Below are 26669 nucleotides of genomic sequence, written 5' to 3'. Positions count from 1 at the left end.
GTGAATAGGCCCCAGCCCATTAGTGGGTCGTAACCAGAGGAACCTTGCTCTTTCATGTCTAACAATAAAGATCAAAAATATATAAGATAATCTTAGGCATGCTCCATGGTGCATTTCTATCCTCTCTATCCCTTTCAAGGGCTTGCCCTGTCCCAATTTAGATTCAGTTATCTAACGTTAGGTTAGAATGAGCAATTACTCAAGTCATTCAATGTCAAGTGAAGACGTCTTTATTCTTGGTCCTACATGTCAATCCGATAGAACGGAGTAGAAAATAATACACTTCATTGAAGTAGGCTGTAGAAATCTTACACATCTGATTGTACTGTACACCCCCCCCCCCACACACACTTCTTATACCTCAGTGAATCAGGGAAACACTTAGCAAACATTATCTAGCTTCTCAGGACTTAAATAATGTTTAAACTCTCTTTGCCTAGGTAATAGTTTTTATATATTTCTCTCAAGGTCAACTCCCTTACTATGCACAAAGGTTTCCAACAGCTGTCATACGTAACAGTAGGATTATTCTAATATTATTACTAATCCTAGCAGGTGACTTAGGCACTGTGAGCAAAGACAGCAACTTCATTATAGGAGTATAATATTTATTAAAATGGATAAAAGAAAGAGTGTACAACATTATTAAAAAGCAACTCATTTTCTCCTTTAACAAGCATAACCAGACACACATTAGACTGAACAGGCATCAGAACCTCTTGAAGGCAGAAGACACAGATTTGCCCCCTTGGAAAGGTGGGGAATTCCACACTGCGGAGCTTGTGCGCTTGAAATAACGCGGCTTGCTCTTATCGAATATTTCTTCCAACTTGGGACTCTTCACCACTCCAAAGAGTGCTTTGGTGTTTGGTGGATTATAATATTGATGCATGATTGCTTGGTTTAGTTGATTTCCTAAGGGAGGGAAGAACCAATATTGATTGTTTGTATTGTGAGGTTTCAGTTCTTAAAATGCACAGCAAGGATTCCCAAGGAAGAATGGATAAATTTTCCCCAGTCTCACAGAGGAAATGGTCTTCTTCCCTTATAATTTAAATTCACACAAAATACAGTAGCAACAATTATGAACATTTTAAAATGGGGGAAAAAAAAAGCCCAGATTGAAATTAGAATTGATCTTGATTTTGTTAGCAAAGCATTTCCTTCCTGAAATATTTTTGAACCATTATAGATTCCTGCTAGAAGCAGTGAAATCTGCCTTTCAAAATATATTTAACAGATCTGGCACATAAGAGAGATGGACATCTTATATACAACTGTAACTGTAAATTATCTGAAATGTATTTATGCTATTTCTGTATATTATATTTTCTCTATATTAAAAAGAAAAAAGTAACCATTGTCAAACCAGCAGGAAATAGAAATTCTGCTTCCTAGCACATTTTAAAAGTATATTCACAAAATATGCAAAAAGACCAAGCTGCTAAACCACCATATTTAAAAGACTATGTCAAGTCTTCGGGTACATCATGAATACCATATTGTCACATTACACAGAATCTCCACATTTTTAGTAGCCCAGATCTTTAGAAGAAATATAATTCCATGTTGCATTAAGCTCTGATTTGTTTTTAAACAAACGTGTTTAGAAGATGCTTGAAAATCTTATTAGACTACCAAAATAGTTACACTGGGTCATATCTAGCCCAGCGTCTCACTCACTCTTCCAAAGTACTAATGGCTCTTACACAGCTTCTGAGCATTGATGTTCTGTTCAGCACTCAAGGCTAATGCAGGATAAAAATGTTTTCTGTAAACCTGCCTGCCAATTTTTTAAAAGCATGTAAAGTGAATGACCATATTCTGTGGTAACAGTTTCCATAAAATACTGGGAAGCCTTCCACAATCTAGCACCCTCCTCGCATGTTACTATTTTGTCTCTCTGAATTCTTAGCAATTCTAGAAGCTGCACTTTCCATACATCTGCAGAACACTGGATTAAGGAGATCTAAGATCTAAGGGAGCGCTTAGCTATAATGTGACTCAAAGAAACACAGATGGGTTTCAACGTACCAGAAGCCCAAGCAGGGATGGTTTTGCGGGGCTGACTCTCATCATCTGTTGAATCATCACTGTTCAAATCCATTCCATAATTATTTATATCAATCTTGGGTTGTTTGGGGCCTTGAGGTGTCATTGGATATGAATTACAGATAGGTGAGTTCTAGAAAAAAGAATGTCAGCAGCAAAATCAAGTCACTAGAACTGGATCCTGGAACTATTAAAAGAGTTGCAGCATATGCTAGAGGATATCTGCTAGCAGTTTTCCACTGTTTTTCAGAAGAGTAACCCACATAACTTATTCATCCTCATTCCCAAATAAACTCTTTTGTTCTTCCAACAATGGCAGCAATAGGTCCTACTTGTCTGAGCTGCACCCTCCCTTCCTTTTAAGCAGTTTTGGACATTTGTGGTAAAGCATAACCCAAAGATCCGAAGTTCCTTTCTATTTGAAGAAAAAAAATCTATTAGAATAGCCTTATTTTTCCAACAATAAGCTCTAGGAAGCAGGTGTTTTTTTTAAAAAAAAAATACAATGCATAAATCCAGATATTTCTTTCTAGCGAGTTTATTTTCTTTCCTTAGATTTTAACTTGATCCTTTCAGGTTTTTCCAAATGTGTGAAAGGATGTCTCAGAGACACATACAGAGACACACTAAACCCCCTCCCTCAACACAATACACACACAGAGGGAGAAGTGACAGGAGAAGCAGATTTGATATTAAAACAACATAGAACAATAAAATAGGCCAACATTCTTATTTGTTATTTTTAGGACCAAGGCTATTTTATTTTGATTTATTCAGTGTCAGATTGTGTTTACTGTAGAATAATTAATTGGGATGCACTCAGTTTGTTATAAGATAGGCAGTTCTATCTTTTAAATATAACAACAACAACAATAATAATATAAAAAGTGACGGCCTCTCCATATGCTGCCAAGCTACAATTCCCAGCAGAAGTGTATACAAAGAGATGTTTCTATTCAACAATTGAAAAGTTAGGATTCTACTTTATTGACGTTACTAAAAATGATTCTATACTTTAAATCTTAAAAGACTGCTAGAGGTAACCTGCTTTCCAATATAATCTTTAAGACCATATATTTAGGATTATTGTTACTGTTTGCTAATTATTTAGGGTAATTCTGAGGTTACCTCAATAATCACGGTTACATTCAGTTGCTTATTAGCATCCTTTGCCTGAGGTTCTGAAATTGTTTTCAGTAGTTCCTCTTCTTGCTTCCGTTGGTCCTGCTAAAAAGAGACCATACAATATTGAGAAACGTCAGTGCTGTTGCTCCACAACAGGATCCAGATGAGGTGGATGGAGGGCAAACATAACAGAAGACATTCAGAAAGGGATGGAGGAGTCCCTTACCAACTTCCGCTCTTTTTCCTCCATCTCTTTCCTGAGCCTCTCTTTTTCTTTAGCTGCTTGTAAAACCTCCTTCTGCAAGCGTGCAGCCTTTTCTTTTTCTTGCTGTTCATGCTTCCTGTAAGCAAACACCAGCAGAACACCATTTACCAGCAGAAGAGAAAACCATTCAGTCTTTTCCTCATTAACTTGAACCCCATGGCAGTCCTAGCTATGCTGCCAGGTATCCTAATCATGTATTTGTGCACCTTAAAATCCTTCCCTTTATGGGAATTCATGGAAGGATGCTCAGCTACTCTGTTCTTACCGCTGTGCCTGAATCCTTTCCTGCTCTTGCTTCTTCTCCAGTTCTCTCTTAGCAGACAGTTCTTTTTCTCTTTCCAGCTCAGCCTGGTGTTGTTCTGCAATCTTTCTTGCTCTTTCTTGTTCCTCCTCTCTTTTCTTCTGCATCAATTCCTTACGTCTACGTTCTTCCTCCTCCTAGGAAAAGATCTTGTTATTTTCCAACTGAAAGCCAGTTAATCTGAAAATCATAGAGTCATGGGGAAAAAAATCATACATGATACATATATCTCTTCCATAATCTCATATGAGATTGCGAACCTGAAGCATCCTGGGGGTTTTTTTGCTACTCAATTCTCAATATGTAAGATTGTAAATAAAAAAGAAGCCAAAAAATTCTTCCAATTATAAACAGTGACATTTTGAAGCTTATGGGGAAACAGGTTCTCAGAAAAAAGTTCTATATAGGAAGAAAGAATAAACCAAGAATTGAACTTGATCTTCCTAGTGCATTTTTGCAACCACTGTACTAATGTGGGTTCTATCAGGCAAATGACTCATCCAAGTGCTTTTTCCATTGCTATAATTTTGGACTGATTCAAACCTGCATTGGATGAGATTAGTTATAATCTATTTGATAATCCAGTTTTTCTTGATGCTCATGATATAAGCACATTTAATCTGAGTAATCTAAAGACCTCCCCAAACCAGCAGAAATGAAAAGAAGCATGTCAGTAACAAATAAGAATGTATTCATTTCCCCTTCTTCAGTCTCCTAGGTCCACCTCTGCCCTGCTTTTGCCCATTAACCCTCTACTTTACCAGTTGCAGTGCTCTCTGTTTGCGGGCATCTTCCTCTTGCTTGCGCCGGGCTTCGAGTTCTTCCAGCTTCTTAGCCACTGCCCTTTTCTTAATTTTGCCTTCTGCCATTTTTTCCTCTCGGACCTGAAATACACCACTTGTCTGGTACATAGAACATATTTTGTTCGAAACATATAGTGAACAGATACCGTATTTTTCAGACTATAAAATGCACCAGAGTATAAGACGCACTTATAAGATGCACCAGAGTATAAGACGCATTTCGAAGAGGTAAACAAGAAAAAAACATTTTTTCCCTCCCCGGCCCTCAGGAGTACTCTGCAGGCCTCCCAAACCCTCTGCGCATCCAATTTGTGAAAAACAAGGCCTGCAGAGTGCTCCTGGGAACTTGGGAGGGCAAAAACGTGACACATGGAGGGATTTGGGAGGCCAAAAACAGGCCTGTTTTTCACAAAAACGGAGCATGCAGAAGGTTTGAGAGGCCTGCAGAGTGCTCCTAGGGGCTAGGGAGGGCAAAAACACAATTTTTGCAAAAAAAGGGCGTATTTTTGGCCTCCCAAGTGTTGCGTTTTTGCCTTCCCCAGCCCCTAGGAGCACTCTGCAGGCCTCCCAAACCCTCTGCACACACTGTTTTTGTAAAAAAAAAAAAAGGGGGGGGCCTGTTTTTGGCGAAAATGGGATGCATGGGGCAGAGTTTTGAGATGCAAAAAATAGCTGTATTAGGTGTGTAAGACGCACCAACATTTCCACCCTCTTTTGTGTGTGAGGGGGGAGTGTTTTATAATCTGAAAAGTATGGTACATTATGCCAACTGGGCAAGCAGTATTTCCATCATGGAGGGCTGCAGTGCATAGGTCCATGCCACACACACAAAAAAGGGAGTTTTGTTTCCAGCTTTGAGAAAAAATGGGGAAGATGGTGCTTTGTTTTTCTACCGTTTTAATGTATTCCTCACCTTACATTATTAGAAAACAATTCTACTAACACATTGGTAAGAAAGCGTTAGAGTAAGTAGAGAAGTAAGAACCATAAAAGGGTCATATGATCTGTACAAAGAAGGAAGCCTCTAGAGTTGTAAAGCAGAGGCTTAGAAAAGAATTAACTCCAAAATATGAATGTGGTGTGGAACTATATTCTGAAAAATTGGAACCTAGTGAAGTATGAAGAACATAAATTTATTTTGCATGGAAAAAGCAGTAGCTCAGAAGATGTTCTGCTGTATCCGAGTTAAGTTTCTACAGATGAATTTACTTTCCATCAATGCTGTGAGAAATCTGATAAACATGGTTCTGTGTGGCCAAGGTTTAATTTATTATTTAAGAGTTGATTATGATAATATTTCATTGTTCTATGTATACATCGTTGTTTCTGTTTTTATTACTGTTATCTTCTTTCTAAGGTTTAATTTTATTCTTTTGGGTTTGTTTGTTTTTTGCATTACCGTGTTTTCCCGAAAATAAGACCCTGTCTTATATTTTTTTGAACCCTGAAATAAGCACTTGACCTTATTGCCATGCACTCAAAAGCCCGATTGGGCTTATTATCAGGGGATGTCTTATTTTAGGGAAAGCAGGGTATCATTTATTACTTTATTGGATTATTTTCTTTTTCTCTTTTGTTACAGATTAAAAAGCAAGTTTTTTTAAAAAAAGGAAATAAAAGCTAAAAATTGATATTTTCTTTGCACAAGTCTCCAAGGTCCCTTCCAACTCTGTTGTTGTTATTATTATTATTATTATAATAATAATCTGAAAAAATCTGGTATAAAGACTAGAAGTTTTGAGCTGAGAAGATAAGAACATAATTTTAAACCTGGCTTTAGCAGAAGACACAATGCTAGCAGTATCTTACAGCTAGATACTATGTAGAGATTCCACCTTCCCTAAAAGTTCTCTCACTGCATTTACCTTCTCATTCTTCTCTTCATGTTGAGTCAACTTTTGTTCAAGTCGTTTTTTCTTTTCTTCCTCTAACTGCTCTACTCGCTCCCGAGCCTGCAACACCTTTCGTAGGCGCTCTTCACGTTTACTGAGGGCACACAGGAGACCAGTTAGAAGAAAGTCAAAAGATCGGGAGAGATTACAAAAGGGGCAGCCAGAAGGACTCAAATCCACACCGTTTCATCTCCTCTAATCGCCTTTTCTTTTCCTCCTCCATTTTCTTTTTTCTTTGTTGCTCGGCCTCTTCTTTCTTCCTCAGATTCTCTAACCGCTGCCTCTCTTTTTCCTAGATAGAAGAGAGGGAAGAAGCTCATCTTAGGGTCTTATGAAAAGCTGCATCCATTTTTATTGTAAAGGTCCTCCCTGAGGTGAAAGGTCAAAAGCAGAATTGTGGTTTTAAGAAAAAGGGGGAAAAAAAGGTAACCTCTCTACTCTAGTGAACACATTTCACAGTAAAACTGCAATGGAATCAGAAACTAAATATACCACCCTATTTGGAAGATGGAAAGTTTCTGAGGGCATCAAGAATTTTTTTTCCTGGACCACGAAGTTCTGGCCATTTATTTAGGTTGTTAAAAGCTTTCTAAAATAGACTAGCAGAAATAGATATTCTTAAATATTTTTGAGTCAACACCAAGACAAATGGATTAGTGAGGCCTGGGGTGGGGGGGGGAAGGTGGGATATTCCAGAGTTCTACTAAACCTTACTTCAGGAACAGACTGTTTTCTGTGTATACAAAATAATAGTGCCAATTACTCAGAATTTTCAAAGAGCGTGGGGGGGGGGGGGAGGCCCAACTTTGCTCCTGTAAGTCATGTTCACTGCCAGTACAAATTCCTGAATTTTTCAAGCAATTGGCATAAAAAAGAATCAGGATTGGGGCTTTAAAACAAAACTATTTTGATAAAACCTTAAACATACGACATTCTTAAATATTAGCACCCTTTACACATAATCCTCAACTTATGCCTGCTAGACTAGTTCTCTTCCACTCAAGGAGGCCTTTGGGACCTGAGGTTTCCGCTGCCCTTCAGAGGATATCTCCTCCCCCCGCTGGCAACCCTTTTGCTTTTGGAAACAACTAGGCAGTTAGGCAAAGGGGTTGCTAAGCAAAACCACAACTCTGCTTAACCATTAACCGTTTTCCTTTGCTTTGTGGACCTGCCAACGTTATAAATGTGAGTATTAATCATAAAGTTATTTTTTTAATCACCATTTTAATTGCAGACAGTTGCTAAACAAGGCAGTCGCTAAACAAGAACTACTTGTACAAATATACTAAGCATGTCAGCATGAATGTTGTATTTTATTTACACTTCACATTGCACACCTTAAAAGCAGCTGTATACAATATACATGAAGTGATCCAAAGGTAGCCAAAATAGCTTTTTTGTTGCACTTCCTTAGCTTGAAAAATGGATCTAAATTGAGACATGAACTAGATGAAATAATGTACAATATTCTGAAATATTGAAGGCTATCACAATAAATAGTACAATTCTAATAATGTATATGCACTATCTACTTTTTAGTATAATTTAGTTGAAAAACACTAAATATATGCTAGGCTTCCCTTAAAAAGATCTCTATGCAAGTTAGGACATCTCTGGACACACACACTGGGTTAATTATGCACAAATGCACCTACTGTAAGAGCATTCTTGTTACTTACAACAAACCCTCCCTGTGTAAAGAAAAGATTGAGAAATGATTAATAAATATATTCGGATGTTAGAAAATCTTTTCAATATCTATATATTGCCCGCAATAGGGCTGAAAGACGGCCTCATATAGGATCTGGCCCTACTACAAGTTTCATTAATTCAGACTGAATTAGAATCAATAAGAGCAACCTGCTGGGATATTTAACCCAAGAAGCAGCAAAGGACTGAACTATCTGCCAGAAACTCACATGGGAAGAACACTGAACTTAAAGGGTACAATACATGAGGCAAGATTATTGAGCATTCAGGTTTAACAAAGAGCTAAATCTAAAGACATTGTTCAGAATTTCAAAACAATGCATCTCCAAAACCCCATGCTTGTCTTTCAATCTCTTTGGCCCCTTTGCCTATCAATTTTCTTGCTGCCACTACTGCACAATCTCACCTGTTCAGAAGTTGCTTACCCTGGTTCTGCTTAAACCTTTTCTTTCATCAATTGTTCACATTCTTGCTTTTCAACCTCGCTCTCTTTTACTAGCTCAACTCAACTGAATATAATCATACAGTACTTCAAAGCTTTTCGCTACTTGAACCCAAAGAGCTTCAAGCAGGGATTTTCAAACTGAACATTTGTGTAAACTCCTCGGTTAATAAGCAGAATAAATGCAATGTGAGACTATGTTCTTAGCTAAACTTAGTAACAACACTAAGAACTTGAACTTCTTGATGTTTACAACTTTTGAGGAGGGGCAACTTCACCATCAATTCAGATGTCCCTTCCCTCTTTTTTGTCATTAAATACAGAGTACTTTAAATTACCTTGGGAGTGAAGCGGTGGGGAGTGTTCTGCCGGAGGAATGATTTTATTGTGTTTTTTCGATTTACAGAGGCAGGAGTCATCAGCATCTGGTTCTTCTGCACTGTGTGCAAGAATGTTTTGAAAGGACCCACAACCTGAAAAAGCCAGAACATTATCAATCCATGGAAGTCAATCCTTTGTCCTGGCTGCGCTTTCAGGGATATAATGCTTGTCTTACCTTGCTGGCAGGACACTGAGGAGATACAGTCTTTTTTCTTGGTGGAGAGAGCTCCTCTTCTGTGTGCTGTCCATCATCTCTATCACTAATTGCTCTCTTATAGCTTGGCTTTCTCCTGCAAGATTATAAAGGGCTCATTGAACATCGCACCTCAGCCCTAACATCTCCTTGTCTCAGATACAGGTGGGAAACATAACATTTTATATCCTGTGGCTTTTAAAGTCACAAATGACTCATGGGCAAAATAGCTGCTTAGTAACTATTTAAGGAGGTAGAAGTCCAAGATTAGCTACTTAGGATTTAAAACTGGATCTAAAACCCCTTAACCTAAAATCTGAGATACAGACAGGGGAAAGGATACAGAATCTTTGTAAGATTATTATCACTTTAGCAGCTGATCACTAATTGCTTCCCATATATTACAGGAAAATTAAATGCTAAAGCTCTACGGATTTTTTTTCCTTTTCCCCCAAGAACATTCTCTTGATATTTCCAGAGAAACGAAAAGCCCCCCCCCCCCCACTTTGATTTTAACCATTTAGAAAGGTTGCCCTTATTGTTCTTTTCTCCCTTTGGTGTCTTCTGAGAGTAGTTTCCATATGTCTCGGATGCAGAATAACCTGCAGTTTATTAAATACTATCATCAGCATTAAGCAAAGGTAGTGCATACTGAGAGATGTGGAGCACTGACATCTGAATAACTACATGACGCCCACCTTGGCAGCGGGTACATAGAGGCCCCACTGGATTATTTGGGCAGGAAGCTGGTAGAAGATTCCACTGAATCCCTGGGGGGACTGCTCTGTGGGAGGCTTCTGCTGAGCATTTCTTAGATAGTATTTGCGAGATGGCTGGGAAGACTAGCAGCAGGAATTCCCTCAACAGCTTGGCCTGAAACCAATGACTCTTTTTTGTCCTGTGACTTGGACCTGCTGAGCTTTCTTCTTCGTGGGTTTGCTACATCACACACTTCACTGGGGGTGCTGTGAGGAACAGAGGCAAGGAAAACAGAAAGAAACCGTGCAGCCTTTTTTCCTATCAAATTTAAGATTACAATGCTCTGAAAGCAGAGAAATCCTTGAAAGGTTTGGGGAAAAGGATTGCATTTGTTCTGAGCACATAGAAGAATTGGGAAGGAATATAGGCTTTGATATTAAATCACACAGTTCCCTTCAATTAGCTACAAAGATTTAAACCTTATCGTGATTATCAAGTTGTTTTTAACTCCTAGTGATATTTTTCTTCAAGACAATCTATCTTTAACCTGTCCTTTCAAATATCCCAATGGTGCACTCATCACCACTGTAAGTGAATCCATCCTTCTTGCTACTAGTCATATTCTTTCATCTTTCTTAGCATTACATTTTTCTCCCAGAGAGCTGAGAACTTTGGTTTGATTTGTTCAATGATCCAACCGTTTGTTTTTCTTTGGCTGTCCATGATATTCTTGGAAGTCTTTCTAACACCAAAGTTTAAAGGTGTCATTTCTCTTCCTATCCTGCTTTTAAGTGCAGATTTGACTTCCACAGTGTCACAGGGAACACTATAGCCTGCATGATTTTAATGGTATTGATATATATGGCATTTGAATATCTTTTTCAAAGTCTTTATGGCTAGTCTACCAAGTGCTAGTCTTCAATGTATTTCTTGACTGCTTGTGTCTTTACTGTTGGAATGATTGATCCTGAAAGGAAAAAGCTATCCATACTTCAGTATCTTCATTGTCAATTCAAAGGCTGGTTGCTCTGCCTATTGTAATTACTTTTGTCTTCTTTTTAAAAATTTTAATCCCATTTCTTTCCAGTTTGCTTTTTGACTTTCAGTATTAAGATTTGCAGATCCTTTGCATTTTCAGCTATCTTTACTAACCCTGACTACCTTTTGTACTCGAAGAACAAAGTAGAGAGGTTTCCTTTCTTATTTTCCTCCATCTCCCTAGATCAGTATTTCATAGCTTTTGTCAAAAAGAGGTAAAGAAACATACCGGGCACTCAGAGGCTGCTTTTGTAACTCAACACTCATTTCAGAGCTGTCTTCTGCATATAAAGAAAAATAGAGGATGAACATTCAAGGGTTTGACCAAGTTAGGCAGAGGCAAAGTTGTTTCATCAGCAAATAAATACTGTGTTTCTCCAAAAAGAAGGCTGGGTCTTATTTTCTTTTGACCACCAAAAAAACAGCTAGGCCTTCTTTTTGGAGGGTTCTAATTACTGACTCACCTCACGGCAATGGCATCGACAGCCCCACCCAGCAGAAGCCCGCTGCTAGCCCACTTCTTTTGCGGCCGCTTGCCACCACTCACATGCATTGCCCCGGCCTCCGTTTTGCATTTAGATGCCTGCCGCAAGGCAACTGCAGCTGATAAGAGCTCTGTTATTCGCTGCAGATGCCTTCTGGCAGGCATCTGAATGCAAAACAGAGGCCGGGGCGATGTGTGCAAGTGGCAGCAAGCGGCCACAGAATAAGGTGTCGGGGTGTGCAAGGCCTGGTAAGTAGGGCAGCTTCACCACCACCCCAATCCCCACCCTAGCTTATTTTTTACCTGTGTGGCTGGCACCACCTCCTGCATCCCAGGGTCGGCGGGGTCTTAATTAGGGCTAATTTTGTGGGTGGGACTTAATTTGATTACATGCACTTAAAAACTTGATAGGGCTTCTTTTCAAGGAGGGTCATCTTTTTGGAGAAACACGGTAAGTAGTCAATTATCAGGGCAGAATATTCATATGTTGAATATGAACAAGGTTGACTCAGCCTTCCATCCTTTATAAGGTAGGTAAAATGAGGACCCAGATTGTTGGGGGCAATAAGTTGACTTTGTATATAATATACAAATAGGATGAAGACTATTGCTTAACATACTGTAAGCCACCCTGAGTCTTCGGAGAAGGGCGGGGTATAAATGTAAATAAATAAATAAATAAATAAATATGTGTACATATTATTTTTATAGAAAATACAAGCTGTTTAGTGTAAACTAAATGATGGCAAACCCATGACATGCTGTCAACGGTGACATTGCCACAAAGTTTTGAGTGAGACACCAGCATTCACTCAACAGCTATTCTCAAAAACATGCCCATTCTTGTGTGATTTCTGGAGGGTGCACAAGCATAGGGTATGCTCTCAAAGGACCTTGGCCGCCTCCTACCTATGGTAGGCAAACCTATGGCACGCATGCCCAAAGTGGCACACAGAGCCATGTCACCTGGCACGCGGGCCGTTACCCGTTCCTCTTCTGGGTTTCTGGCACACATGACGGTCAGCTGGCCTTTTGCTTGTGTGAGTGCCGGAAATTGGAAGAGCTGTTCTTCCATTTTCTGATGTGAGCACACGTGCTGCCCAACTGATCGGCACATGCGCATGTGTGGCAGTAACCTGAAGACTTGCCAGCAGTAATCTGAAGAAACCGCAAGTACATTCTCCAGCGCGTGCATACCCCTGGGCAATCCTATTCCTGGTCTTGGCCTAAATGAGCGCACGCGAAGTGCTCCCTTTTCGGCACTTGCTGCTGCACGCGCGCACCCTTTTTGGCACTCGGTGCCAAAAAAGTTCACCATCACTGCTCTAGACCTTCTTAAAGGCCAGTAGAGCAAAACACATTTCAGGGTGAAGGTTGCTTGATAGGGCAGACACAAAAAGTATGCTTCCTGGCTCCATAAAATGATAATGTTTAATTGATCCAACCCGGAGCACAGGAACTTTAGTTTTAAAGGATGACGAAGATAACTAGAAACAGACAAATATCCAGCTGATGCACCATGAAAGGCATTATAGGCAGCCATGTTCTGAGATGCACTGTTACAGAGGTACCCATGCTGCATAAGCAGCTACATTCTGGAACAATTTTAGTCTGAGTCATCTTCAAGCGCAGCTTCATGAAGAAGATACTGCATACTCCAGAAAGACTAAGGCATGAGTGGCATTGCTAATTTTAATTTGTATTAGCTTTTTATATTGTTTTGGATTTACTTTTTTTATTAGATGCTTTACTTCACAGAGCAAAGATGTTGGGTATAAATCAAATCTGATCACCAATGGAAGATAGGAGATTTTCCTTTCCACCCCCCAAAGAAAACCCTTTTAAAAACTATTACTATTTACTAAGTTTACTATTATTAAACTTGCCCTCAAATAACTGGGTTAGTACTGAATAAATATGGTTAATGTTTTGTATTCCTTAGGCATGGCCCATCTGCTTCAAAGTTGGCTACTTTTGCTACTTAGCCAATATACTGACCTTCCCTGTCTCCTTTATTCTGTTTTTCTTCGGATTGGGGAGTCTCTGGCATACCAGTCTTATCAGAACAAAGGAATTTGTTGAGATTTTCATCTACCTATGATAAAGATAATCACATTTTAAATTGCTTTCCAAGCAAATTACATAGAATTATTAGTTGACTGAGTTATTGCTTTAATGGTTTAACCTAAATTTAAGATGCTTCCGAACTGAATGTAGTAATATAATTTCTTTTATTGAAATTTACGTTTCACCCACTGAAATCAATGAGGCTTAAGTGGCAGAGAATTCTTATTTTAAAGGTATAATTAAACCAAAGTCCAATGCCTGGTTGAGAAATATCAAGCATAGAAATGGGCCAGAAATTTTTCACTGCAGGTTAAGTTTGGCAGATTCAGCAATGTTTGCTTTCCAGATGATCTGACACTAGCAAGAATCATAAGGCTCCCAAGATACAATTTGTATATTCTTTCAGGATCTCTCTCTAGCTCAATGACCTTTGTGACAATAAAGAGCTTTTTAGTTACAGTCACAAATATGACGTTCATGTCACTTTAATACAAACTGCTTTAAAACAATAAAAAATAGTAAAAGAACTTAGGAATGTAAAGCTCCAAACAGGAACAGTTGTTTTTATTGTACCAGTCACCTCCAGAACAGTTTACATAAGAGATTATACAACTCTCCATTATTATGAATACTATAATACACATTCATAGGTTCCTACTTCCGAGAATCAAAATATTCAAGGCTTGGCAAGAAAAGTTATATGTTCTTATCTAAATGCCAGACTCTGCTTTATAGTATCAGTCACATTACACAAGGAAGAATTACATTTGGCCAAGGGTAAGCTGCATACGAATTTTCTCATCCCATAGTACAAGCTCACAAGTGTGGTATGATGTAGGAAAGTATAAATTTAAAAAGCAATTATATGGTACCAACCATAAAAAAGTCAAACTTCTGCCATTTAACGATGAAGTAATTGTTTTCTTTGGAAACATTAAGAAAATACATTTATAGATGGCTACCTGAAATTTAACATGTGCTCTGATATGGGACTGTGAATAGTCGCAGCAGTATTACAGAAGATTTTCTGGGGACAGAAAATTATTACTAAATATATGAAATCTAATCAGTCAGACATTTATCCAGTTGAAGTTCCAAAATGCAGTTCAGTAGACAGAAGGACAGAGCCAAGCATTCAAAAGCATTCAAAAGAGTTCCTTTGCAACGTTTGTTAATGACAGCAAATCCCTCCCATTCAAAAGACTTCTTTGGCAGGCTTATATAAGCACACATACACAGAGTTAGAGTCAGCCTTAGAAGTAGCTATACATTCTATCAAAGTGGCTGATTAATACTTTATGAAGGGGTGGTCTGCTTACATCAACATGCTTTCATAAACATCTATTTTAACTTACCTCCTGAGAATGAGACATAGAATCTAATGTTGCTCTATGAGAGAGAAAAAAGAACAGAGATTTATTTTTAATAGTAAGATTTTAATAAAGACTGTGCAAAGCTCACAGATTCTAAAAAGATCTGTTACTCTCTAGTCCATGCAAAAACTTTCCTCTATCTAGATTGTGTTTTTTCCAAAGGTTGGCAGTTTAAGATTCCAAACCAGAAGTAGACCAAAGTGACCTAGGTAGGGTGTTCCAGATACCATTGACATACATCACTGTACATTAGGCTTCATGGAGAATAATTAAAATGCCACACAAGAATGCAGAAGAATCTATTTTGATAACTAGATTGTATTGTGGAAAAGCTAAGAAAGTGAAAGAATTTGAAAGACTGCTATGTGTGAAAAGCAAGCTCTAATTACCACAGGCAGTATTCAAATGTCTTGTTCCTTTTTTCCAGTCACTCTACATAAGGAAAATAGAAATCATTTGCTTTTATGCAAGAGATAGTTTCCACCAATTCTTTCTTTTGTTGAACTAGTATTTATTTTTAATTACTTTTGTTCATGTCCCAGCATCTCTTTGACGCCATGTAATAAATGAATCAAAATGATTAAATAAAATTAACTGCTTATCAAAGATATTCCATATTAAACTACAGTAGCTGTCTTCAATCAAGAATTTATTACTTTCACAAAACCTCTTTGACTGAAATAAGCTTACCTGGATTCAGTACTTTCTTTATCCGGAAACTTTTCCTTAATAGCATCAGCTGAAAGCACAAATAACATTTTATCCCCCACATAAGCAAGACCATTAAAACAAAATGCAGCAACTGCAAATGTATCTTTTTTCTATTGCATTTTTAGCAGCATCCAGGCCAAAAGGTAACTCACTGAATTAGTCTGGGTTTGAAGCACATGAAACCTGTTTAAGAAATGTTAGGATATTCTTATCTGAGACCAGGCTTTTTTTTCCTTCAAGCCAGAAATCCCAGTTATTTCTATTTTACTTTCCGTAATTAATGTTCTTTATTTGTTAAAATATTCTTTTACTGGCTTTTTAAAGTTTTAACTACTTTTGCCACTTAGTTTCTGATATTTTTTAAGGATCAACTTTAAATGTGGTCCTTGACTTTCAACCATTTAACAATGGTTCAAAGTTATGACGGAGAAAATCACCTGCATTTACAACAATCGTACCAGCCTCACTATCACATGTTCACAGTTCAGGTACTTGACAACTGCCACATATTTACACCTATTGCAGCATTCTGCCGTCACATGGTCATAATTTGCAACCTTTTGGTTTGCTGTTTTCCAGCAAAAAAGCCACCCATTTGACAAACTGGATTCACTTAACAACCTTATAATTCACTTTACAACTGTTGTAAAAATTGTCCTAAAATCAGGTCAGACTTGATTTATGATCACAATGATTTATGATACAAATTCTAGTCCCAGTCATGGTCGTAAGTTGAGGACTATCTGTATATTAAAAGAAAAGTGGTTTATAAGAATGAACTGTCTCCTGTTAAGATGCCTCTCCATTGAGAATATCAGCTATAGCTATATTATGCTAACTCAGCTGTGCTTTATTTGTATAATACATATATCCTGTTTCCCCCAAAATAAGATATCCCCAATTGGGGATAATAAGCCCAATTGGGCTTTTGAGCCCATGGCAAGTGTTCAAAAAAATATAAGACAGGGTCTTATTTTCCGTGAAAAAAGGTAGCTATCCATTCACAAACATGTGACTGGTAGAATACAAAATGATAAAAGGATCAATAAATACTTAATAGAATTATCATCATTAAAAACATTTAAAAACAAATTTTCTTTTTTAAAAATAATTTTTCTTAAACAGATTTAAAAAAAACAAAAACAAATTTTCATAATGCTTACTAAGTCATGAAGGTCAGTATGGCAGAGAGGTATTAGAATGAGGGACTTTTCTTTGGAGTAGCCCCAATCTGACTGAATCAGTTCCATCTAGGAACACTTTAAAGGAGTTTTGAAAAACCCTAGATTTTAAATAAACCATACTGTGTAAATAAACACTTTCACTCTTAAAGTAGAACTATATCTAACTTTGGGAGGGATGTGGCTTCGAGTTAGCCTTGACTCCGGACAACTGCATGGACTAGTCCCTGCAGTTTCCTTGGCAAGATTTCAGAAGTGACTTGCCATTGCCTGCTTCTTAGGGCTGAGAGCTTGACTGGCCCAAGTTACCCAGATAAGATGGAACTAGAACTCATGGTCTCCTAGTTTGTAGCCTAATGCCTTAACCACTACACCAAACTGGCTCATATCTAATTTGAAACTGCTTTTTTTTTTTAAAAAAAAATTGAACTTCTTTAAAAGAACAGTATTTTATTAGTTTGATAAGAGAAATTTACCGTATTTTTCGGTGTATAAGACACACCAGAGTATAAGACGCACCTTAATTTTTGGGGAGGAAAACAAGAATTCTGCCTTTGCCTACCAGCATTAAGATCAGCCATGTCCAGACTTCCACTTGATTTTGATAATGAGCAGCACAGATCTTTTTATCTGTTTAAAACAAACCCTACCACTCTGTGTGCATTTAACTGGAATGAGTGGGGGTGGGGGATGATTTTCATGGGGGCAGAAGAGGGACTTGGCACCGAGGGCTCTGCTCCCAAGATGCCCCCGTCTTCCTACCTATAGCTCTGGGGAGGTGGGGGGAGAAGGTCGGAGCACAGCCCGAGGAACAAACCTCTTCAGGACGGTCGAGAGCAGGAGGAGGGGGGGGGGAATCTGCCCAGCAACTTTGGCAAACAAGGTGGGCCCCACAGTTCGTGGCTGGTCACCGCTCTGGATTTCCCGATTCCAAAGGAAAGCATTTTCTGGTGGCAGACCCGCGATCCCCTTCCTGATTCCAAAAATGGGGTGTGCAGAGGCAAAAAGAGGGCATCACGTTTTAGGCAGCAGATCTGGCCAAGAGGTGAGTCTGCTGAAAAGGAGGACGAGGGTGCGCGGCTCTTCAATGTGCAATGGAAAGGAAAGCATTTTCAGGCGGCAGCGCTGCGATCCCCTCCCCGAATCCAAAACAGTTCTCGGTTTCCCGCTGCACATTGCAGGGGAACTGGCCGCTGCCTGAAACGTGGCTCTGAGAATTGCATTGGGGAATCGGGCCAACGGGCAGTGGTGGCTGGAAAGGAGCGACGTTTCACTTTAGGGGCTCCCACTTGGCTTAGCTCCTTGGCATAGAGAGGGCTTAGGCGGTGGCGGCAGCAGTAGCTCCTCACGTTGCTGGGGAGTGAAGTCATAGCAACCATTGTCTGGCCTGAGCTGGCCACTGGGCAGCCAGAGGGGTGACCAGCCACGAACCATGGGGCCCGCTTTGTTCACCAAAGCCTCCGGGAAGATCCCCCCTCAAACTGTCCCGAAGAAGTCAGTTCAGGACAGGCTGTGCCCCGATCCAGATCCCCGCCGCCTGGAATTGCCCGAAAATGTCCAAAGGGTGGGGGCCGGCAGGTGGGTGGGGCTACATTTGACGTACAAGATGCACCCAGATTTTCACCCTCTTTTGGGAGGTAAAAAGTATACACTGAAAAATACGGTATTTTGAATTATATCCTCTGAAAGGACCACGCTTGGAATGATGGCCAAGAAACTTATAAAATTGAAACGAAAAAAACCCTTACTCTTAACATCCGCATGCACAGATGACTTCTGGATAGATTCTTGTTTGGATACAGTCCTGCTACTGCGTCTCAAGACAATTTGTTCCCTTTTAGTGCTTAGTGAGTATCTGTTGGCCAGAGAGGCTCTAGAGTTTGTGGAGGCTCTGCCCATCAGGCTTCGGCGTACTGAGCGACGGCTTCCTTTAGAGACAATAGGTGTTTGTGGAGCTTCATTTAAGTTCAAAGTGGCTTTGGGTTCAGAAAGCGGTTTATCTGCTTGTTGCTCTGGAAATAATTTTTCAGCGCTGGGCTCTTCATTTTCAATAGTTTTGGAGACACACACATTTGCTATCTTCAACTTACATGCTGTCCGTCCCACCTCTTTTTTAAATTTTTCCCCGGAAATGTCTTGGATTATGATCACAGACTTTTCAGACAACGGTGTTGATCTCTTAGCAGGTGATGGAGACAAAGTATGGCTTACGGCAACCTTTGTTAGTTGAGGTGGCATATTTTCTATCTGCCCTTCTGCACTGCGCCGCTCGTTGGCACTAATTTCTACTAGTGGTATCCTCCCTTTGGCTAAATCAATAACTGGATTCTTAACAGCAGCAACTGAGAGAGACTTGAAAGACCTGGCAGTCTTTGATCTAGTTACACGAACACAGGGAGAGATGTTCTCTAGTTCAGCTCTCTGAATTTCTAATTCTCTTTTGCGCTGAGCATTTTGGGAAATCCTCTTTGAAGTTCTTATCCTGGCACTGTTTCTTTTAGATGATCTGGTAAAAGAAACATATTGTCAAGTGCACAATGCCATAACCAGCACTTACTATGAGTAAGGCAGAACAAATCTCCACTTACTTTTTCACATAGTAAAAACGATTGGGAGGAAGCAGTTTGCTAAAATGAACTAGGCAAAACATTTTGCTGATCTTTTGATCTGAGAGACTGACCTTTGGTGGGATACAAATAAATAAATAAATAAAAATAAAGCCAATCTTTAAAACATTTCCTCAAAATTATGGCGAATACTATTTTACTGAGCAGAAAATTCTAAAGAAATTAATCACATCATAAATATAAAAGTTTGATAGAGTAAGGTAAGAGTAGATTTTAAATTTTATATTGGTTTTATATTGGTTTTAATGGGTTTTATTATGGATATGGTTTTTTTATAATAATTGGGCTATGTAGAATAAGTTTTTTAATTGCTATTTTATCCTGTATTTATATGTATTGCCTGTGAACCGCCCTGAGTCCCTAGGGCGGTATATAAATATGATAAATAAATAAAAATAAAAATAAAATAAAAAGTCATTTAGTACAACATAATCTGATAGGCACTCTACCTAATCGATGAATTCTAAGAAGCTGCCTTCCTTCAGAACAGGGGTGTCAAACTCATATATCTGAATACCATGCCATATAGGGCTTTCTAATTGACAACCAACATTTTGAATGGTGCCTGGTAATCAGTGTGATAACCTCAAGGTAAGGTGATCTGGCACCAGCACTGTGTAACAGCTGCAGTTTTTGAGTTGTCTTCAGAAGCATTCCCAATATTTTGAGGAGGTTCTTCATTCAAATATCTGTCAAAGCAGAACACTCCTTCAAAGATTCACCCAGTCCTATCTAAAGTTACCTAATGTCAAACTATCATAGACTCAGAGCTGAAGAAGCTTCTTGAATGAGAAGCAAAAGAAAACCTTTCTTTCTTCAAAGAAAAACCAGAAAGTCCAGTTGCCTCTTGAAAAAACACCTTTGGGACAACTGTGGCCTTGACTTCTGAGAATCTCCATAGACCTACCTGTAGACTCTGAAGTTCTTAACAATATATCCAACACATACAATCAAGTAATCAGAACTGCAAACATCCTAGATGACTACCATGCTAAGAATTTTCTGTATCTCTTTGTTTTGATCTAAGTGGTGATCCATATTTCTACAGGCCATACCTGGTATCACAAAAAATCCATTTTATACTTATGAACCAAATAATGTTTGAAAAAAATATGTAGTCTTGGGACTCTGGACATCTTTTTGTCTGTCAGCAGGCCAACTCTCTCCAACAGCACAAAACTGGATCAAATTTGGCAGAGAGAAAAAAAAGCCAGAGGGGAAAAAATCAAGTTCAAAAATTGGCTGGATCAGAATTGGAGATGTGATGGGGAGGAAAAAAAACAACTCTTAATATATCCCTATGAAAGTTGGGCAGCAACTTTGAATCGTAATTCCAAGCATCATTTTGAAATGCCAATTTGTCCAAAGCAGACTACATTTCAAATATGTTGCCTAAAGGAAACTGGCTATTGTACAATGGTAATGAAAACCACTTATTTGGGGGGCCTGAGTTTGATTTTTGTGAGTTAAGTGCAGCAGGAAATGAAATATTTAAAAAACCCTGTGACTGTTGAGTTCCCTAGAATCAGTTCACATTTTCTCCAAACAATTACATCTAAAAATAACCTATAATAAGCTATCATTCTATATAGAGCAATTCTGGCTCAACAGGGTCATTGTATTTCATGTGCTTTTATTAAAGAGATGAATGCAGTCTTCAATTATCATCTTATTTTGCATGTTCTAATGTATGACCAGCTTCAAGAAACAGTTCCATATAATTGAAACAGGACAACAGCAAAGATATGAGTTGTGCTATTTATATATTAGGCTTGTATGCCACTTATCTTGCCTAAGTAGCTATGCCATCTTCTCAGGGGTTTTTTCCTTTTCAACACTGCAGAGACTGCACATGTTTTTGTGCCAATATAGGAGTGCATAGTTTTAAGCTGCTTACAAACAAAAGAAAATAAAGACATGCAGGAACACAAGCTGAATTCCTAGGTCATGCATCTCAAGCAGGCTCAAAATTCCAAAGATCTAAACTAGCCTGTACATGTTTGCTAAGTCTATCTTCGGAGGTTGTGGCTAGTTGTTTCTTATCCCCAAGCATTATATCTATTTGGCTTACTGTTCCTATGATATGTGAGCTCATTTCATTATGAATCTGTAATCTATAAAATTTTAAGTATCTTGATTTTCTCACCGTCCATTTAAAAAAAATGATCAAAACAAAGGACTTTTTTGCTTTTTCAGGAGGCAACTGGACTTTCTTGTTTTTCTTTGAAGACGTTTCGCTTCTCATCCAAGAAGCTTCTTCAGCTCTGACAGGATAGTGGGGAATGGAAGGATTTATATTCCTTGCAGACAGCTGGTCATTTGCATCCTTTTAGAGGGTCATTGAAGCACTTGGAGGTTTTATCTGTGTCCTCAGGATCACCTGAGTAGTATATAGTCTGCAATTTTTTTTCTCTGGAAATCCATTCCTACTCCCACACCATTCAAAGGGCGTTCATTCCAAATTGTATAGCTAAAAGTCTATAGAGATTCTCAGTCATCCAGGTCATAGTTGTCCCAAAGGTGCTTTTTCACAGTTGCCTCCTGGATGACTGAGAATCTCTACAGACTGGTTGTTCTGCAAGATTTGTAAAGACGACAGGGATAAAGAAACAAAATGCTGAATCTTCCAAATATCTTCTGGCTCATGCAACCCAAAAAATACCGCAGATCTTTTAGTACATCAGTCAACCGTCTTTAAAATTGGTTACAACTGAATTCAGGAAGGGGGGGGGGAGAACCTATGTCAGTCCGAGGTTATCATAGGCAGATTCCAATCTTGAAAACTCACAAGTAACAGGGAAACTTCAATTCAGTGGATCAAAGACCTCACCTAGAATACCATTATGCTGAATATTCAGAACTGTCCACCAACAATACATTTCTATCTTTGGGGATTTCTACAGGTACACCAAGATTCTGCTCCTGTTCCCACCATCCATCTGGACAGCACATCCTAGTATCTGACAGGAGAGGGATTTGAGATTAAGGACTAAGTCTATTAATTATGAGATCATAATATACAGGTACTAACTTACAAATGAAGATTAGTACTGTGTCTATGTCTTGTAAGCCATAAACTGTCTCATTAAAAATGGTTTTGTACTTTAGTTTACAGAGTTTGTAAACCATTCCCAAATGATATGTTTATTCAGTTTAGTCTAGATACTCCTAATCCTAACATTTTCCACAATTATTTATTATGCAATTTGTTTGCCTCCCATCTTATGTCCAATGACTCGGGGGCGGGGACTTACAACATAAAAACATTTTAAAAAAACATTAAAATCATCAATTATAAATAACACAGCTGCTAAAATCATTAAGAAAAGATGGCAAAAAAGTGAGTTGGACAGATGAGGAGGGATTAGTTTAATTAGTCAACCACCTCCAGTGCGAATCCCCCGTTGATTCTCTAAGCCTTGGAGGAGCGTGGGAATCAATATCGCCTCAGGGGGTAAGATGTTCCAGAGGGTAGGAGTCATGGAAGAGTAGGCTCTTCTCCTGGATCCCCCAGTCTAAATTCCTTGGCTGATGGGATCAGCACCTGCTGGCACAGGTGGGGCAGGCCAATCTCATCGAAGTAAGACAGTTTTTCAAGTAGACTGATTCCAAATATCAACTGGAATTGTACATGCAACCCAAACATTGCATAGATTCAGACATGAAGCAGAAATCCTACCTTCTTGTGGCAAGTTGATCAGTCTTCATAGAAGAGAGACCTTTTTTTCTACTACGATTTTTCTGAGATGGGGTTTTTGGCATCAGCTCTGGTTCCCCATCAAAGCTACTACTACAAAAGAAATAACAAATTAACCATATTTGATAGGTGCCTTTATTAAAAACCCTGTCAATTTTTCCTAGGATATTTGCTGACCGCTAATTTCATTGTTCAGATTCAGTTTTGTTCAGTAAAAGAGAATTGATCATTTTCTTTTTTTAAAAAAAAATCATATTATAATGGTAGAACAATTGAGCCAGTTGGAGATCTGCTTCAATGAAGGCTGCTAGTTGGTGTGGTTTGGTGTTAGCACCTTTTTTGAAAATTAGAAGCAAAGGACCAAATACAATAACTAGGAGTTAGGACAAAGGGCCAGGACCAAAACTATTTAATTTTATGTATATTTAAATTGAATATAGATAAAATAATTTCCTGTATTCAATTATTTTATCCTATTGTTTATAAAGATTTACATTAAGAATTTGAGACTGAAGAGTTTCTGGGAGCTATTATGTTTGGACAGGTAGGTAGAAAACACCCCACCTTTTTAGTACCATTTCTAGCAATTTGTTAGTTCTTACCTCTTAAATATCTTGATAGCTTCTTCAAGAATCTCATCCATCCATACAAAATCTATATTATGAACATTCTGGATAAATTCTGTGAGCTTTTTATTTGTCTTATCTTCTAATGCCACAGGATCCAGCATATTCAACATGTTTTAGCCTGCAGAACACAACAAATAACTGCTAAATAAAGTCACAGAAAAGATTGCCATTATAACATGCTGTAAATTGCATTTTTCAATGGAAAATTGCAAAAAGCAATCTTTTCTCAAATTCCATAAAATCTTTTAATTCTAATCACCATGTTATTATTGTTTTATTTTGGTTAATTATGTTATATCCTTTCTTTGCCTGGAACTATGGTGTTCATTATCTGGAACACAACAGTCTTATTAAGCGGCAATTTAAATGCTTAAATAAATAAATCCTAATAATTTTAAAATACTTAATAATCTTTGATGTTATTTTTCCTCAGAAATATCTGAACTGCAGTGACCTTAAAACCAAAATCTGCCTACAAATACATTCATCAATTTTAAATGTACAGTGGTACCTTGGTATTCACTGTTAATTCCTTCTGGGAGGCATGATGAGCATCAAAAATAATGAGTACCAAACAATTTTTTCCCATAAGCAATAATATAGTGAATCACAAGTCAGCCAACAATGAAAGTTCTAGCTTGACAATGACAAGTTCTAGCTTATGCATTGAGTACCAAGCAAACAATGAGTATCAGGATAAAATTTTCATTTCAATATGTGTTAAGTACCAAATTTGACGAATTTCAAAACAGTGGGGTAACAAGGTACCACTGTAATTTTATATTAGTATTAGTATTTAATATCAACATTAACTATAAAATATATACTGTATAATTTACAAGGGTTTTCAAATGCTGTCGAATTGCAACTTCTTAAAACTTTAAAAGAAATTGACTGCTTCTCCAACAAATGAAATTATTTTCAACAAATATTCTGCTTTCCAGAATACATTTTGACAGTACTCCCTCTTGCTGCACATGGATGGTCTTAAGTGTCCCTATCACCTTTCTAAGTTGATTGTAACCCCCAAGGATACAACTCAACTTGCAGAGCTTGAAAATATTTGCTGTAACTCATTGTTTAATCTTGTTGCCAAAATTGGCTTACAGGACACAAGTATAACTAAAGAAAAAATTAAGAGACCTTAACAATTTACTTATACAATGTGGCATTTATTTGCTATATATTATAAATCACTTAGTTTCCTGATCTATAAACCAAACCCCAGAGCAAATAATGCAATTTACTACAAACAGCTCAAACAAGAACAGATTATCAGCAAAAAGCCTGGCCAAACAAAAGCCTTCAAAAACAGTACAAGTCAACTTTTGCAATACAATATTAAAAGCACAGATTTGAGATTTCAGCAACTACTTAGTTGATCATACAAGAGGTCCAAATGAAGCAAAATAAGACTTAACTGGCTGAGCTGATAACTTATTGATATGGAACCCTAATTACTAGGAGCTGAAATTTTAAACATAATACTGCTTTGCAAGATGTCCATCTTGACCAAAGAACCTGGCCAAAAACCTGAAAGTGAACCCATCAAAACATCCTTCAGGGCTAATCTCCTTATCAGAAGCAGGTACTTCCTCATATTCTTTTCCACAGACCATTTGAACGGAAAGACATTTAGGCTGGAATATCAGCACCGAGGCTGTATTTGCACAAAACCAACCAAGCTAGATCTAGATGCAATATTTGCACGTGCAAACTCGGTTCAGTGTAACTTTGGTTATACAGTACATTACAATTCAGGATGGGGTCCCAGTAGCCGTTTGCGAGGTTTTTACGAATTTTCGATTCAACGCATCATGCAAATGCAAAGCCGATTATTTCGTCAACCAAGTTAAGTGCGCTGTGCAAATCCAGACTTCAAATACCGGGCCTCCTTTCAAAACCAGCCTTTCAAATCCCCTAGCGATATTGGACTACAATTTTTATTCCTAACCGAAACCATGCTGGGAGGGCATAATGTTCCGGAACTGCACTCCACATTGCTCGTTACTCGTCACTGAATCCACCGAAGGCAAAATGAAACCTTGAAGGCTGTAAAACCCACCGCTGTCTACACCGTCTGATGATCAAAGAATCAGACAGACGCAGATCGTTCTTCTTTCATGAAACCTTGCTCGGTCGCTCATTCACCGCTCCCGCGGAGGGGCAGCCTGTCTCCTCCGGACCCGGCAAAAGATCCGAGCGAATCGCCAGCCTGCCTTTCCTCCAGCAACGGGCGCGGCAGGAACATCGGCAAAACAGCCACTTGTGGCGCCCGCTACAAATTTCAAAGAGCGTCACACTGCCAGAGGTCCAATCAGAAGCCGAGTTTTTAAAGGCGGTGATTACTATTGGCCGAGTCAGGGGAAGAAGAACGCCCCAGCGGCAGATCCGCGCGATTCCGGGGAAGAGGCTTCCGTGTCATCTGGAGGAGAAGGAACTTGCGAGGGCGCCTGCTGGACGCAGAGGGAAACATCGCGGAATGCACAGCCAATGCAATCTCATTAATTGCAATACAAAATCATTGCAAGGAAGCCGTGCGGTGCCTTCGAGTCAGCGTTGACGCTTGGACTCCTTCCTACAGTTTTCTTGACATGGTTGTAGCTGATAATGCAGAAATCGAACAGTGAAGAAATCTTTTAGTAGACTGATGATTTAAAAATGCCAGCTCCCTTCTCAAAATAACTCTGTAGTTTCCCCGCCTAGTTGAGAAAGTGCGCAGAGAAAAAGGCGACAAAAGCCCCCTTTCCCGCAAAGGGAAAGGGGTGCGAACGAAACCGAATCCAGCAAAAGGAAGCCAAGTGCACCTTCTTTTGTTATGTGACAAGGGAGCGCGACGCCTCGAAAGGTTACCTGCGGGCAGCTTCCTAAAGACGTTGTAGACTGTAGAGAGGGTGATCTCCAGTTGCAACTCCTTCCTGAGTAGGTCTTATACCATCTGTTGGTTTTTCCTTCCTCCCCCGGGACCGTTGCTTTAATCTGACTTCAAAGCCCCTCTA

General features: G+C 38.8%; 2 protein-coding genes across 4 annotated transcripts in view; one reads left to right on the top strand and one right to left on the bottom strand.

Moving 5' to 3' along the window:
* Positions 1-356: 356 nt before the first annotated feature.
* Positions 357-26669, bottom strand: INCENP (inner centromere protein). Of its 3 annotated transcripts, none has more exons than XM_058155811.1 (18): positions 26524-26669; positions 23644-23788; positions 23024-23134; positions 18466-19223; positions 15516-15564; positions 14808-14841; positions 13384-13480; positions 11131-11182; positions 9147-9261; positions 8929-9063; positions 6621-6730; positions 6412-6532; positions 4505-4627; positions 3708-3880; positions 3404-3518; positions 3181-3279; positions 2035-2185; positions 357-915 (listed from the first exon to the last, which is right to left on the bottom strand). In XM_058155811.1, the coding sequence occupies exons 2-18, from the start codon at positions 23778-23780 to the stop codon at positions 710-712; spliced, it is 2586 nt and encodes an 861-aa protein (XP_058011794.1). In that variant the 5' UTR covers positions 23781-23788; positions 26524-26669; the 3' UTR covers positions 357-709. The 3 variants fall into 3 exon arrangements, with proteins under 3 accessions (XP_058011794.1, XP_058011784.1, XP_058011804.1); XM_058155801.1 differs by lacking the exon at positions 26524-26669 and adding an exon at positions 25736-25873; XM_058155821.1 differs by lacking the exon at positions 26524-26669 and adding an exon at positions 25736-25873 and having other exon boundaries at positions 23024-23131.
* LOC131184494 (inner centromere protein-like) overlaps positions 26461-26669 on the top strand; it is a 34144-nt gene continuing 33935 nt past the window's right edge. Inside the window, exon 1 of the mRNA XM_058155854.1 lies at positions 26461-26592. The gene's annotated coding sequence lies outside the window, so the exon portion shown is untranslated. The remainder of the gene's footprint in view (positions 26593-26669) is intronic.

This window comes from Ahaetulla prasina, chromosome 1 (assembly GCF_028640845.1).
Source record: "Ahaetulla prasina isolate Xishuangbanna chromosome 1, ASM2864084v1, whole genome shotgun sequence".
NCBI lineage: Eukaryota > Metazoa > Chordata > Lepidosauria > Squamata > Colubridae > Ahaetulla > Ahaetulla prasina.
Note: the sequence above shows the minus strand (reverse complement) of the source record. Positions and strands in the feature narration are given on the sequence as shown.

Coding starts and splice junctions, on each gene's coding strand:
- INCENP (XM_058155811.1), bottom strand. CDS start 23,780: ATGTTGAATATGCTGGATCCTGTGGCATTAGAAGATAAGACAAATAAA. Junction 9,064..9,146: donor CTCAGTGTCCTGCCAGCAAG/GTAAGACAAGCA, acceptor TGGCTTTTTCAG/GTTGTGGGTCCTTTCAAAAC. Junction 916..2,034: donor CATCCCTGCTTGGGCTTCTG/GTACGTTGAAAC, acceptor TCCCTCCCTTAG/GAAATCAACTAAACCAAGCA.